Source organism: Lithobates pipiens, unplaced genomic scaffold (genome assembly GCF_037356315.1).
Source record: "Lithobates pipiens isolate NorthernLeopardFrog02 unplaced genomic scaffold, aLitPip1_a1.2 Scaffold_27, whole genome shotgun sequence".
Classification (NCBI taxonomy): Eukaryota; Metazoa; Chordata; class Amphibia; order Anura; family Ranidae; genus Lithobates; species Lithobates pipiens.
The window spans coordinates 226159721-226176335 of NW_027507788.1; the positions used below are offsets into that span (position 1 = coordinate 226159721).

The following is a 16615-nucleotide window of genomic DNA, read 5'->3' on the forward strand; positions in this document are numbered from 1 at the left end:
CGCAACCGGACTCACGGGTGTCCCGACCGCCACGCGGCATATAGAAATGGTCATACCTGTATGCCAATATGCCTGCCCGTTCCATTCTGCCGACATAAATCGGCGTGCGCCGGTCGGGAAGTGGTTAAAGAAACTATGAGATAAGCACCTGAGCGACCACAACATACAGGGATATACAATGTAATACTGACATATAATCACATACATAGGTTGGACTTGATGGACTTGTGTCTTTTTTCAACCTCACATACTATATAACTATGTAACTCCTTCCTCCTATGTTATGCGGGTGACGAAAGGAGGTGTTTTGTGGTCCTAAAGCAATAACACTGCTTGTTCATAGACACAATACGGTGAGTGGGCGATGTAACGGGAAGGCTGGCAGGATCGCCAGGTGAAAATATGTGAAGAAAGGCTGAAAAAATACATCTAAAGCAGCTGCCACTAAGGAGGACCAGTAAGCTGCAATATATTATATTTTAATTCTCTGGTTTCTATACCCTTCAATTAGAGAACGGATCTCCCTCATTTTTTTTTCTGTCCATTTGCCCTTCCCCAATCTCTGGGAACGATCGATGTCTCTGTATTCCACATGTGTTTTTTTTTAAGAAAAAAGGAGACAAACGTCACTTACCCGCCATGACAGCGCACAGTACAGAGAGGAGTAGTGTTGTCTTCATGGTGATCAGGGAACCTAGAAAATACATCCTATATGAGCAACTCATTTCTGTTTGTGATTTAACAGATATAAATGCAAAAACAATAATAATAATAAATATAAAAGGGTCTTAGAGAGTTTTGCATTATATTATGTATAGTTTTATACAGTAAAAGTCAAAATAAATCAAAATAAATACAAAAGGAAAAAAAAAAATAACAAACATCCATATACAGTGGTGTGAAAAAGTGTTTGCCCCCTTCCTCATTTCCTGTTCCTTTGCATGTTTGTCACACTTAAGTGTTTCGGAACATCAAACCAATTTAAACAATAGTCAAGGACAACACAAGTAAACACAAAATGCAATTTGTAAATGAAGGTGTTTATTATTAAAGGTGAAAAAAAATCCAAACCATCATGGCCCTGTGTGAAAAAGTGATTGCCCCCCTTGTTAAAACATACTATAACTGTGGTTGTCCACACCTGAGTTCAATTTCTCTAGCCACACCCAGGCCTGATTATTGCCACACCTGTTCACAATCAAGGCATCACTTAAATAGGAGCTGCTTGACACAGTAAGGACCACCAGAAGATCCTTAAAAGCTACACATCATGCCGAGACCCAAAGAAATTCAGGAACAATTGAGAAAGAAAGTAATTGAGATCTATCAGTCTGGAAAGGGTTATAAAGCCATTTCCAAAGCTTTGGGAATCCAGCGAACCACAGTGAGAGCCATAATCCACAAATGGCGAAGACATGGAACAGTGGTGAACCTTCCCAGGAGTGGCCGGCCGCCCAAAATTACCCCAAGAGCGCAGCGGCGACTCATCCAAGAGGTCACAAAAGACCCCACAACAACGTCCAAGGAACTGCAGGCCTCACTTGCCTCAGTTAAGGTCAGCGTTCATGCCTCCACCATCAGGAAAAGACTGGGCAAAAATGGCCTGCATGGCAGAGTTCCAAGGAGAAAACCACTGCTGAGCAAAAAGAACATCAAAGCTCGTCTCAATTTCTCCACAACACATCTTGATGATCCCCAAGACTTTTGGGACAACATTCTGTGGACCGATGAGACAAAAGTGGAACTCTTTGGAAGGTGTGTGTCCAAGTATATCTGGCGTAGAAGGAACACTGTATTTCATAAAAAGAACATTATACCAACAGTAAAATATGGTGGTGGTAGTGTGATGGTCTGGGGCTGTTTTGCTGCTTCAGGACCTGGAAGACTTGCCGTGATAAAAGGAACTATGAATTCTGCTGTCTACCAAGAGATCCTGAAGGAGAATGTCCGACCATCTGTTCGTGTACTCAAGCTGAAACCAACTTGGGTTCTGCAGCAGGACAATGATCCTAAACACACCAGCAAGTCCACCACCGAATGGCTGAAGAAAAACAAAATGAAGACTTTGGAGTGGCCTAGCCAAAGTCCTGACCTGAATCCTATTGAGAAGTTGTGGTATGACCTTAAAAAGGCCGTTCATGCTCGAAAACCCTCTAATGTAACTGAATTAGGACAATTCTGCAAAGATGAGTGGGCCAAAATTCCTCCAGGACGCTGTAAAAGCCTCATTGCACGTTATCGCAAACGCTTGGTTGCAGTTGTTGCTGCTAAGGGTGGCCCAACCAGTTATTAGGTTTAGGGGGCAATCACTTTTTCACACAGGGCCATGATGGTTTGGATTTTTTTTCACCTTTAATAATAAACACCTTCATTTACAAATTGCATTTTGTGTTTACTTGTGTTGTCCTTGACTATTGTTTAAATTGGTTTGATGTTCCGAAACACTTAAGTGTGACAAACATGCAAAGGAACAGGAAATGAGGAAGGGGGAAAACACTTTTTCACACCACTGTATGTTACAATATTCATCAAGAAAATTAATTCAAGAAAATTATATATATTTCTATATCTATATATATAATCTATCTATCTATCTATCTATCTATCTATCAATATATCTATCTATCTATCTATCTATCTATCTATCTATCTATCTATCTATCTATCTATCTATCTATCTATTATTTATAGTTTTATACAGAAAAGTCAAAATAAATCAAAATAAATACAAAAGGAAAAAAAATATAACAAACATCTATATATGTTACAATAGTCATCAAGAAAATTAATTCAAGAAAATTATATATATTTCTATATCTATATATATAATATATCTCTCTATCTATCTATCTCTTTCTAGATCTATCTCTCTATCTCTCTATCTATCTATCTATCTATCTCTTTCTAGATCTATCTATCTATCTATCTATCTATCTATCTATCTATCTATCTCTATCTCTATCTCTATCTCTATCTCTATATCTATCTATCTATCTATCTATCTATCTATCTATCTATCTATCTATCTATCTATCTATCTATCTATCTATTTCTAGATCTATCTATCTATCTATCTATCTATCTATCTATCTATCTATCTATCTATCTATCTATCTATCTCTATCTCTATCTATCTAGATCTATCTATTTATCTATTTATCTATCTATCTATCTATCTATCTATCTATCTATCTATCTATCTATCTATCTATCTATCTATCTATCTATCTATCTATCTATCTATCTCTATCTCTATCTATCTCTATCTATCTATCTATCTATCTATCTATCTATCTAGATAATAATAATAAATATAAAAGGGTCTTAGAGAGTTTTGCATTATATTATGTATAGTTTTATACAGTAGAAGTCAAAATAAATACAAAAGGAAAAAAATAACAAACATCTATATATGTTACAATATTCATCAAGAAAATTAATTGAAGAAAATTATATATATTTCTATATCTATATATATAATCGAACTATCTATCTATCTATCTATCTATCTATCTATCTATCTATCTATCTATCTATCTACACATACATTAAACATATATTATTATTATATATTTTTGGATAACTACCAATAAACAATAAGATTCAAATCTGTAAAGCAATATAGTAAACTTCAAGTAAATACAAACAAAAAGAAAATCCTTTTATGTTACAATATTTATTATTTTTATTGTCTATGTAACATACCAACCATAACAGTATTTGAGAATAATATATATAAATATAATTATTATATATATTGATTTATAACTTGAAACAAACAATAAGATTCAAACCTGTAATGCTAAATTGTTGAGCTGACCATACACACTAGAAGCTGATTGGACATTCTCCTATAGATATGAAGTAGAAGGTTCTGCCGGACTGAATACAAATCCAATGTATATTTAGGTTGTCCTTACATGGTTTTGATAAATCTAAAGTTGACCACACGCACGTTGACTGTTCAATCTCCGTTCAATCTTCCAACAATTGCCAATTAGATACATATTGATTGGATAGTTAAGTAAATCCACATATTACAATTAGTAATTAATACTAATTAATTAGTATTAATTAGTTACAAAGGCAGCAACTCAGAGAGCAATGAAGCCAAAGAATGATCATGGTGACCAGCCAACCAGCCATCCCAAAATGGCAGCCTTCATCATTCTCTCATGATGTTCCCTACCTTTAAGGAGATTGTACAATCAGAATGTAAGGTGTATGACCTGCTTTAGAAAGGTATATTTTATCCTGATTGTCTGCTATTAGAAAAATATAAATCTAATTTTTATACTCACCGATAAATGTGGTGTGGAAATGTTCCGGGTCTGCAAAAGGGTTCCAACAACTCGATGTTCTTCCAACAAGTGCGCAGAGTTAGTTGTCAGTTTTGCCACCTTTAGGAAAGACAGTTGGAGTGAGGTGGTGGAGGGTCTGTGTACAATCACCGATCACTCAGCTACTTATATACTCCTCTGTCCAGATGGAATGCCATGCATCTGTCCTTCAAAGAATCTAGAAGGTGGAGATGACGTTAGAGTAAATGAGCCCCGCCCAGACAGCCCCGAGCTGTCACAGTTTATAGTGATCGTGTAAACCTTGTTTTTTTTTTTTTTTTTTTTTTTTAAATAACAAACATATCATACTTACCTCTACTGTGCAGTACATTTTGCACAGAGTGGCCCCGAACTTCGTGTTCTGGGGTCCCCCAGCAGCGCTCGTGGCTCCTCCTTGCATCAGTAAACCGCTCTGCCGAGCGCGTCTCTGCCGAGGGAATGAACGGTCTCAGGTGAGTAAAAGGGGGGGGGGGCACTGTCAGAAGTATTTCGGATGCATTAAAGAGGAGTTCCACTGGTTTTTGAGTTTATTAAAAGTCAGGAGCTACAAAAAGTATAGCTGTTGACTTGTAATAAACAGACACTCACCTGTCCCACGGTCCAGCGATGTTGGTGCCCGAAGCCTCCGTTCCCTCCCCCCTCCTCTTCGCGGCGCCAACATTGTGAGTGTGGGCGCCCGGCTGTGGCAGTTTACGGCTTCCCAGCCGGGCCGCCACGCTGCCCAATGCGCTCTGTCATTGGCCAAGCAATGTTCTGGGACCTGTCACGTGTCCCAGAACATTGCCGGGAGGGAGGGGCCGTCTAGGAGTCGCCTAGGTGGTCAGGGGCTGGAAGGAGGAAGTGGGACAGGAAGTCCCACTCCAAACCAGGTATCCCCACCGCCCCCCCCCCCCAAAAAAATGACATGCCTATTGTGGCACGTCAGGGGGCTAGGAGTGCTTAAAGTGGAAGTTCCACTTTTGGGTGGAACTCCACTTCGCGCCCAGGCCAATTCTGACATTTCTCTCCTACATGTAAAATTCCCCATTTTTTTGCTAGAAAATTACATAGAACCCCCAAATATTATATATGTTTTTTTAGCAAAGACCCTGGAGAATACAATGGCGGTCGTTGCAACTTTTTATCTCACACGGTATTTGCGCAGAAATTTTTCTAACACGTTTTTTTCAGAAAAAAAACTGTTTCACGCTTAAAAAAAAAAAAACTGTAAAGTTAGCCCAATTTTTTTACATATTGTGAAAGAGGAGGATACGCCGAGTAAATAGATACCCAACACGTCACGCTTCATAATTGCACGCGCTCGCGGAAGGGCGCCAAACTTTGGTATTTAAAAATCCCCATAGGCGACGCTTTAAATTTTTTTACTGGTTACATGTTTTGGGGTAGAGAGGAGGTCTAGGGCTAGAATTATTGCCCTCGCTCTAACGTTCGCAGCGATACCTCACATGTGTGGTTTGAACACCGTTTTCATATGTGCGCGGGACTTACGTATGCGTTCGCTTCTGTGTGCGAGCACATGGGGACAGGGGCGCTTTACTTTTTTTTTTTTATTATTGTTAATTTTATTTTTATTTTTTTAGTTTGACACTTAAAAAAAAAAAAAATTGATGACTTTTATTCCTATTACAAGGAATGTAAACATCCCTTGTAATAGGAATATGGCACAATTGGACATATTTACAGTGAGATATGGGGGGTCAATAAGACCCCACATCTCACCTCTAGGCTGGGAAGAATAAAATAATTAAAAAAAAAACGATCCTGGCTTCCCTGCCAAATCAGCGCCGTTAATTTGAATACCGAGGCCGGGGCGTGACGTCATAACATCGCGCCCGGCCTCCGAACGATCATAGAGACTCCGGGGACGATCTGGTCCGCCGGAAATCGCTAAGGTAACTGTCGGGGGCCGGCGGATCCTGTGACTGACTCACCGATGGAAGCGGTGAGTCGGTAGAAGCCCCGGAGGGCGGCGGGAGGAGGGGGGGTGAGTCCCCTCCCGCCGCCCATCAGAATGATCAAGCTGCGGAACAGCCGCTATGATCGTTCTTATGGTGCAAGGAATCTCCGGCTGAAAACGCCGATATCTGAATGATGTCTGTGGCCTCAGGCATCATTCAGATATAACCACCGAAAGCCCATGACGTCAATAGACGTAGTATGGGCCGCCAAGTGGTTAAGGTGAAACGCGAGGGGTTTACAACACCTTTAACTTTAAGTCAATTGTCACAGACTGATGTATTTTTCTGGAGGCATTTCATATGTAGTGCTGGTATGAAATGTCATCTAGTTCCATTACATGGTTAATCTTCCAACCTATTAAATACTTGTTTAAAACCCAATTCTGGACAGTTTTTCTCCCCATTTTAGATAATTGGTGCCCAAAAATTTACAGACTATGAAGGCAATAAATCTTAGGAAGGAAATTCTCTTATTTGTTGCTTTTGGGTCTTTACAAATTAAGAGATCAGGCAATTGAAATACCAAACCCCAACACAATGCATAAAAAACACATTTTATTGTATCATAAATAGATTTCAAGTCATAAAAGATCATAAATGAAGGAGTGACTAAATTGATGGTGATAGACCTCCATGTACTGCTTCCCACTAGGGATGAGCTTCGTGTTCGCCCGTTCGGCGAATTCCGAACGTTATGGGCCGTTTCGCGCCAAATTCGTGTGGCGCTCACGGCCCACAATGCACTGTGATGGCGCAGTGCATTGCTGGCTCATGATTGGCCAAGCATGCACTGTGACCCCGCATGCTTGGCCAATCACAGCGCCGGCAGCGAGGACAGCCATGATTGGCCACAATCATAGCTCAGGCTGTGTAGTACACGCCCCACACTATATAAGGCCGCCAGCGCGGCGGTCTTGTGTAGTGTGTTGGCGTCTGTAGCAGTTAGTGGGTGTTCTGTGTACCTTCAACACAGTACACACCGATCGTTATCGCCCGGTTTTTCGTTCTTGCTCTTCTGTAGTGGTTGTTGTCTGCTTGCCCTGACCGCAGTATACACCGCTATATTCACCTATATAGCTAGCGATATATCTATCTTTTATAATAGAGCTGTCAGTCAGTGTTAGGAGATTGTGCGTGCTGTCTGTGTGCTCTGAACCCAGTACATACCGCTATATCCACCTACATAGCAAAATATCTTGCTCTTTTTAAATAGAGCTTGCAGTCAGCTGTAGGAGATTGAGCTACACTTTAAAAATGTACCAGTTGAAAATTACAAACAGATTCAACTTAACACAACAAACCTACACAGTCCCTGTCTTGTTTGCACCGCCTGTATACTGCTGTTCTGAGTATATAGGGCCTGGGGGCCACACGCCTTTCCTTTTTTTAATATGGGTACGGGGTTCCCCTTAATATCCGTACAAGACCCAAAGGGGCTGGTAATGGGCAGGGAGGGCTACCCATGCCATTTTTCTCAATGATTTTCAACCATATTGCAGGAACCAGATATAACATTAAAACCGCAAGCAGTTTTAAATGACGTTATTTCCGTTAAATGTCATTTTGTGCAGGGACTGTTCTAAACACGGGAAACACGTGGCACTTCACAGGCATACTACAGACACCCCCCAGGCACCATATTTAAAGGAATATTTCACCTTTTTTTTCACTTTAATCGTCATTAAAATCAGTGCTCCCGCCAAAACGGCCATTTTTAAAACTTTTTTTTTTGCATTGACCCATGTCCCCTGAGGCAGGAGCCAGGTCCCCAAACCCTTTTTAGGACAGTATCTTGCATATTAGCTGTTAAAATTAGCACTTTTAATTTCAAACGTTCAAGTCCCCTAGACTTCAATGGGGTTCTAACGTTCGTACGAATTTGAGGTCCGTTCGAAAGTTCTGGTGCGAACCGAACCGGGGGGGGGGGGGGGGGGGTGTTTGGCTCATCCCTACTTCCCACATACCACTGACCAGGTCTATCTATGTAAGGGGATTAGATTCACTACAATACACAACTGTGTTACAATGTAGCTTCCATATCATAAGACTGGTGATCTAGTGGAATGGGGAGAATTCACATATTTGACAAGAATTTCTACATTCTCAGGTTTGTATTGGAGGTGTATGCATGGTGATTGTTTGACAGCCAATTGCAGCATTGATAAGACCATAAAACCTCCCACCGGGGCATACAGGGGCACCAAAGGAAAGAGCAGAACACTGGGCCTTCTAGGCAACCTGAAAAACCTAAACGCACCCCCTAAAAAATATCCCCTTTAGCAACCTATCATACAGGTATTGTATATTAACTCCACTCCTATTCACCTATGCATTTTGTTTTGTGTGTCTTGCAGTTTACAGAAACGCACTATAGTCCATTTAACAAGGTTTTCCTATGGTACACATTCACATCGATGCGTTTTTCAGCCGGTGCATTTTTGGAAAGGGTCAGGGACTTTTTTCTTCCCGCGGCAGATTGCATTTTGAATGTGTTAGACTTCAATGGAACTGCACCAAAAAAATGCAAGTGTTGCATTTCTAATGCATCTTTTGATGCGTTTTTCATTTTTCTTTTTGTTTTAACACACTGTGTATAGCTGCTTGCTTGGGAAGTCGGCGGCCGATTCCTTGACAACTTCAATACCGGGGGGCACTTATACACCTTCCTGCCCAGACCAATTTTCAGCTTTCAGCTCTGTCGCACTTTGAATGATAATTGCACGGTCATGCTACACTGTACCCAAATTAGATTTTTAGCATTTTGTTCCCACAAATAGAGCTTTCATTTGGTGGTATTTCACCACCTCTGGGGTTTTTATTTTCTGCTAAACAAATAAAAAAAAGACCAAAAATTTTGAAAAAAAAATGTTTTTTTGTTTCAGTTACAAAACTTTGTAAATAAGTAAGTTTTCTCCTTCACTGATGGATACTGATGGGGCTACACTGACGGGCACTGATAAGGTGGCACGCATGGGCACCAATGAGGTGGCAATGATGAGGTGGCACTGATGGGCACTGATAATAGGCACTAATATGCGGCACTGACGGGGCACTGATAGGCGGCACTGATAAGTGGCACTGATATGCAGCACTGATGGGTACACATAGATGGCACTGATGGGCACTGAAAGGCGGCATGGATGGGCACTGATAGGCGGCACGGATGGGCACTGATAGGCGGCACAGATGGGCACTGATAGGTGGCATGGATGGGCACTGATAGGTGGCAAACAATAATGCCTGCCAATCAGTGATGCCTGTTGTGGGCACTGATTGGCATCCATTGTGGGTAATGATTGGCATCCCTGGTGGTCTAGGGTGGCATATCTGGTGGTAACATCCCTGGTGGTCCTAGCGGCATCCCTGGTGGTCCAGTGTGGACATCCCCAGAGGGGCTGCACTGATAATCAATCAGCACAGACCCCCCCCCCCCCGTCAGAGGCACAGCCGAAAGGCTATCCTCTACTCACGTCTTACAGACACGAGTGAGGAAAAGCTGATCAACGGCTCTTCCTGTTTACACCGTGATCAGCCGTGATTGGACGCGGCTGGTCACGTGGTAAAGGGTCTCCATCGGAAACGCTCTACCTAGAGCGGTGTTGCGGTGTGTCAGATTGACACACTGCAACAACGATCGCCACGATGCGTGCCCCCAGGAGCGCACAGCGGCTTGATATCCTGGTGACGTCATATGACGTCTAGTCAGGATATTGAAACCACTTTGTCACCGTCATTTTGCTATATGGCAGGCAGCAAGGGGTTAACAACCGATAAGTCATCAGCTGACAGCGGAATTTTTTTTGAAGAATTGCCGGCAAAAAAAGAACAGAAAAAAGACGTGGGGTCCCCCCAAAAATCCATACCAGACCCTTATCCGAGCATGCAGCCCAGCAGGTCGTGAAAGGGAGGGGACGAGCGAGCAGCTTCAAAGCTCAAAGCCCCTTGTCCCCATAGGGTCGACGGGTGAGGGGCTTATTAGAATCTGGAAACCCCTTTAACAAGGGGGCCCTCTGATCCCAGTCCCCCCATGTGAATGAGAATGGGGTACCCCTACACATTCACCAAAAAAGTGTAAAAGTTAATAAAGACAGACAGTACACAAGTTTTTGACAAGTCCTTAATAAAAAAAAAAAATTAAAACAATGTCCCCCAATGACGCCCACCGCACTGCCAGACCCGGAAAAAAAGAGCAAAAAAAAACTCTGCTCACGACGAATACTTCCATATTCCACTTTTGTACCATAAAAGGCCTGTGAAAATAAAATAGTTGCAGCCAGCAAAAATTGGGACATGCCCTGTGAAAAAACACATGCAGTCTGTTATCACTGTAATGTGTGTTGATAGGGATAAGCTGAAATGAGGTTGCTGGTAACCAGCAGTATTAACCACTTCAGCCCCACTTTACACTGTTCCACAGCCCCACTTTACCCCCTTCGTGAGCAGGCAATTTTTTTGCGATACAGCACTGTGTTATTTTAATTGACCGTGCGTGGTCGTGCGACGATGTACCTGAATAAAATTGATGTCCTTTTTTTCCCCACAAATAGAGCTTTGTTTTGGTAATATTTCATCACCTCTGCGGTTTTTATTTTTTGCACTAAAAAAAAAAAAAAAACACAATTAAAAAAATACTTCTTGTTTATTTTCTGCTATAAAACACTTCCCAAATTTTTTTTTTAAAATCTAATATCTTCATCAATTCAGGACAATAGGTATTTTGCTACATGTTTTTGGTAAGAAAAATCCCAATAAGAGTATATTGATTGGTTTGCGCAAAAGTTATAGCGTCTACAAACTAGGGGATATTTTTATGGCATTTTTTTTTTTTTACTAGTAATGGCAGCGATCAGCGATTTTCCGGTTATCTAAACATATATATATTTTGTGGCCCCCGATGATCTCCCAGCACCGGGGCCACAAAAGATATATAGTCTGGCTGCTTCGGAGGGAGGAGGTGGGACAAGCGCCGTGCACACAGGAGGAGTATTTCCTGTTTACATGGCAGCCTCTGTAAGAGTAAGTCCCGTCTCCGGCGTTGCCATTGGATGACTGTTCTGTCCATCAAAGGAGGCGGGACTTTCACTTAAAGAGGTCGATGTGTAAACAGGAGATTCTCCTGTAGGATATCTTTGGTGCTCTTCCTGCCCCCTCCATGTCCGCTCCAAGGCTGCACTGATGGCAAATGGTGAGTGCATTCCTGGCAATGGTGGGGCTGCATTTCTTGCAATGGTGGGGCCACATTTCTTGAAATGGTGAGTGCATTCCTGGATAATGGTGGGGCCACATTTCTTGCAATGGTGCTGCATTCCTTGCAATGGTGGGTACTGTATTTCTAGTAATGGTGGGTGCTGCATTCCTGGTGATGGTGAGTGCATTCCTGGCAATTGGTGGGTTCTGCATTCCTGGCTAAGGTGAGTGCATTCCTGGCGATTGGTGGTGCTGCATTTCTTGCAATGGTGGGGCCACATTTCTTGCAATGGTGAGTGCATTCCTGGATAATGGTGGGGCCACATTTCTTGCAATGGTGCTGCATTCCTTGCAATGGTGGGTACTGTATTCCTAGTAATGGTGGGTGCTGCATTCCTGGTGATGGTGAGTGCATTCCTGGCAATGGTGGGTTCTGCATTCCTGGCGATTGGTGGTGCTGCATTCATGGCAATTGGGCACTGACCCTTATTTTGCTTCACAGTTCTTTATTTAAAATTTAAATTTTTTTTCTTTCCTGAAACTTCCCTCTTAAAGTGAAGGTGCATGTTATACGTCATTAAATACGGTATATCCAAATAATACACCTGAGCTTATCTCTTTACTCACACACAGCCACAAAGGCAAGAGAATTCTTGTTGGGCCGTGTATTAGCGCTCGAACAAACACACTTAGACCGAATTTTAATAGCTCAAAGAGTGTCAGGCAAAATGGTCGGCCCTCACGCATGTTCACTTCATCAAATCTGACCCTCTTCGAAAAAAAGTTTGGACGTCCCTGCCCTAGGGAGTGCTTGCTAACTGTAAGGGGGGAGGTGCTGTGACTGGATGAAGACAGAGATCGGTAAGCAGGAACACAAGATCTCCATCTTCTCCCCCGTCAGATTGCCGTTCTGCCTCTCCCGGGACCGATCACAGGTGGCCAGCGGACATCAGGTCCACCGGACCCGCTGATTGGTATCCCCTGTGTCCAATTAGCATGCGATCGCACCTCCGGTGGCACTCACCCGCCCCTCAGTGTCTGTCTATTGCAGGAAATGACGTAAAGGTACATGATTTCGCTCAATAGACCCAACCTGCAGGAGTAAATATGCGGTAGGCGATCAGCAAGTGGTTAAGATGTGACAAAGGCTAATAAAAGGTAAAAGTCCTTCCCCCTCCCCCCCCCCACCAGGCATGTACTGGCCATCGGGACTACCGGGAGTTTCCCGGTGGGCCGATGGCTCAGTGGGCCACTCTGATGTAAGGGGGCTGCTGATGGGACACTCTGATTTAAGGGGGCTGCTGATGGGACACTCTGATGTAAGGGGGCTGGTGATGGGACACTCTGATGTAAGGGGTTCTGATGTGACACTCTGTTGTAAGGGGGCTGGTGATGGGACACTCTGTTGTAAGGGGGCTGGTGATGGGACACTCTGTTGTAAGGGGGCTGGTGATGGGACACTCTGATGTAAGGGGGCTGGTGATGGGACACTCTGATGTAAGGGGGCTGGTGATGGGACACTCTGATGTAAGGGGGCTGGTGATGGGACACTCTGATGTCAGGGGGCTGCTGATGGGACACTCTGATGTAAGGGGGCTGGTGATGGGACACTCTGATGTAAGGGGGCTGGTGATGGGACACTCTGTTGTAAGGGGGCTGGTAATGGGACACTCTGTTGTAAGGGGGCTGGTGATGGGACACTGTTGTAAGGGGGCTGGTGATGGGACACTCTGATGTAAGGGGGTGCTGATGGGACACTCTGATGTAAGGGGGCTGGTGATGGGACACTCTGATGTAAGGGGGCTGGTGATGGGACACTCTGATGTAAGGGGGCTGGTGATGGGACACTCTGATGTAAGGGGGCTGGTGATGGGACACTCTGATGTAAGGGGGCTGGTGATGGGACACTCTGATGTAAGGGGGCTGGTGATGGGACACTCTGATGTCAGGGGGCTGCTGATGGGACACTCTGATGTAAGGGGGCTGGTGATGGGACACTCTGATGTAAGGGAGTGCTGATGGGACACTCTGATGTAAGGGGGCTGGTGATGGGACACTCTGATGTAAGGGGGTGGTGATGGGACACTCTGATGTAAGGGAGTGCTGATGGGACACTCAAAATGTAAGTGGGCCGGTCTGGATGAAGTCCAGGGCCAAATTTCTGTCCCAGTCCAGCCCTGCCCCCCACCCCCAAATTTTTCCAAGATATACAGCATTTTGTTAACAACAAGACAGTTAAGCTTCACATCTACTTAAAGAGACCAGTGCCTACACTAATCTGTCACGTTATCATCAGCACTCCCCAGGCTTTCTCTTTTACAGCGAAGGCACATTATCAATCTGGCTGCCTGGGACCCAACTTTTTATATGGGAAGGGTTGACTTATTCAAAAGCCCCCCTATTGACCCTTCTGAACCACCTGAACTAAAGGCCAGGAAGTGTATTATGTTTAGTTATTCACTATAATGCACTGTGCACACGATCGGACATACAGGCAACAAAATCCATCGTATTTTTTCAGACGGATGTTGAATCAAACTTGCATACACGCGGTCACACAGAGTTGGTCGGAAATTTCGATCGTCAAGAACGCGGTGACGTACAACACATATGACGAGCGGAGAAAAATGAAGTTCAATAGCCAGTGCTGCTCTTCTGTTTGATTCTGAGCATGGCACTTTGTGCGTCAGAATTGTCTACACACGGTCGGAATTTATGCAAAACGGATTTTGTTGTCGGAAAATTTTAGATCCAGCTCTCAAACTTTGTGTGTCGGAAATTCCGATGGAAAAAGTCTGATGGAGCCTAAGCACGGTCAAAATTTTCGATCGCACATTTTCCCGTTGGAAAGTCCGACCATGTGAGTTCAATTACACATTAGTCGGGCAGGTCTGCGAACCATGAGTGGGCACCTCAGACCCATGATAGACCCAAACCTGAACCTCATTCTTTGTCAGACACAGAGTGCAGGGGAGAGGAGTATGTGATGCACAGAGTGCAAAGGTCAATAGTCAATAACACACAGAGTGCAGGGGTTAGGAGTAACACACAAAGTGCAACGGCTTGGATTATAAAACTCAGAGGGGCCAGGAGAAAATAGCACACAGAATGTAGGGGTCAGGGCTATGTAGCTGTAATATACAGGCAGGAGAAGACAACCAAAAATGACTGCTCCCCCCCACCTGCCCACCAAATACAAATCTTTCCTTACACCTCACCCTCTCTACCCCACAACCAATAGAGATCTCTACCCTCTACCTTCACCCACCAAGTATAAATATCTCCTTACCCAAAGATCCCCTCACCCTCTCTACCCCACAACCAATAGAGATCTCTACCCCCTACCTTCACCCACCAAGTATAAATACCCAAAGAACCCAAATAACCAAAGATCCTCTCACCCTCTCTACCCCACAACCAATAGAGAGCTCTACCCCCTACCCCCCCCCCCCCCCACCCCACCAAGTATAATTCTTTCCTTACCCAAAGATCCCCTCACCCTCTCTACCCCACAACCAATAGAGAGCTCTACCCCCTACCCCCCCCCCCCCGACCAAGTATAATTCTTTCCTTACCCAAAGATCTCCTCACCCTGCCTACCCCACAACCAATTGAGATCTCTACCCCTCCCTCCCCCACCTAGTGGAGATATCTAGATATCTCCTTAACCAAAGATCCCCTCACTCTCTCTACCCCACAACCAATAGAGCTCTCTACCCCTCCCTCCCCCACCAAGTGGAGATATCTAGATATCTCCTTATCCAAAGATCCCCTCACTCTCTCTACCCCACAACCAATAGAGATCTCTACCCCCTCCCTCCCCCACCAAGTATAAATCTTTCCTCACCTAAAGATCCCCTCACCCTACCTACCTATCCCACAACCAATTGAGATCTCTACCCCTTCCTTCCCCACCAAGTACAGATATATAGCTATCTCCTTACCCAAAGATCCCCTTACTCTCTCTAGCCCACAACCAACTGAGATCTCTATCCACTACCTTCCCCCACCAAGTACAGATATCTCCTTACTCAAAGATCCCTTCACACTCTCTACCCCACAACCAGTATAGATCTCTACCCCTTCCTTCCCCACCAAGTATACTGTAGCTATCTCCATACCCTTAGATTGTAAGCTCTAATGAGCAGGGTTCTCTGATTCCTACTGTATTATATTGTATTGTATATGTACTGCCTGTCTGCCCTCGTGCTGTTGCATTGCATAAACTGTTGGTGCTATATAAATCCTGTATAATAATAATACCTCCCCTCACCCTCTTTACCAAACAGCCTAATGCAGCCCGCGGCTCAGTGTGAAAGGGCTTTAAGATTCTGTGCTGAGGCAAAATTCCCAGGCATATTCCACTGAAAAAAAAAATAATAATAATTGCAGTCAGCAACAATTGGGTCATGCCCTGTGAAAAAAAACACATGCAGTCTGTTATCACTGTAGTGTATGTTGACAGTGACAAGTTAAAATGAGATTTCTGGTAATCAGCAGCTTTAACCACTCCAGCCCCGCTTTACCTCCTTCATGACAAGGCCGTTTTTTGTGATACGGCAGTGTTTTACTTTAACTGACAGTTGCGCAGTCGTGTGACGTTGTACCCAAATAAAATGCATGTCCTTTTTTCCCACAAATAGAGCATTCTTTTGGTGATATTTGATCACCTCTGTGGTTTTTATTTTTAACCAAAGGTCCCCTCACTCTCTCTACCCCACAACCAATAGAGATCTCTACCCCCTACCTCACTCCACTAAGTATAATTCTTTCCTTACCCAAAGATCCCCTCAACCAATTGAGATCTCAACCCCTCCCCCACCAAGTACAGATATCTCCTTACCCAAAGATCCTCTCACCCTCTCTACCCCACAACCAATAGTGGTGTGAGGTGGGGGGTAGAGATCTCTATTGGTTGTGGGGTAGAGAGGGTAAGAGGATCTTTGGGTAAGGAGATATCTAGATATCTGTACTTGGTGGGGGAAGGTAGAGGATAGAGATCTCAATCGGTTGTGGGGTAGAGAGAGTGAGGGGATCTTTGGGTAAGGAGATATCTGTACTTGGTGGGGGAGGGGTGGAGATCTCAATTGGTTGTGGGGTAGGTAGGTTGAGGGGATCTTTGGGTAAGGA

General features: G+C 43.8%; 1 protein-coding gene across 3 annotated transcripts in view; it reads right to left on the bottom strand.

Annotated features, from left to right (window-relative positions):
* Positions 1 to 4496, bottom strand: part of LOC143934582 (uromodulin-like) — a 171303-nt gene extending 166807 nt beyond the window's left edge. Inside the window, exons 1-2 of one of the 3 annotated variants that reach the window (XM_077458325.1) lie at positions 4302 to 4466; positions 635 to 694 (exon numbers count right to left, since the gene is read on the bottom strand). In XM_077458325.1, coding sequence (XP_077314451.1) covers positions 635 to 680 — 46 coding nt within the window. In that variant the 5' untranslated portion in view covers positions 681 to 694; positions 4302 to 4466. Of the gene's footprint in view, positions 1 to 634; positions 695 to 4301 lie in introns of all 3 variants that reach the window. The other 2 variants (XR_013263309.1, XM_077458324.1) reach the window with 2 other exon arrangements.
* Between the last annotated feature and the right edge of the window lie 12119 nt (positions 4497 to 16615).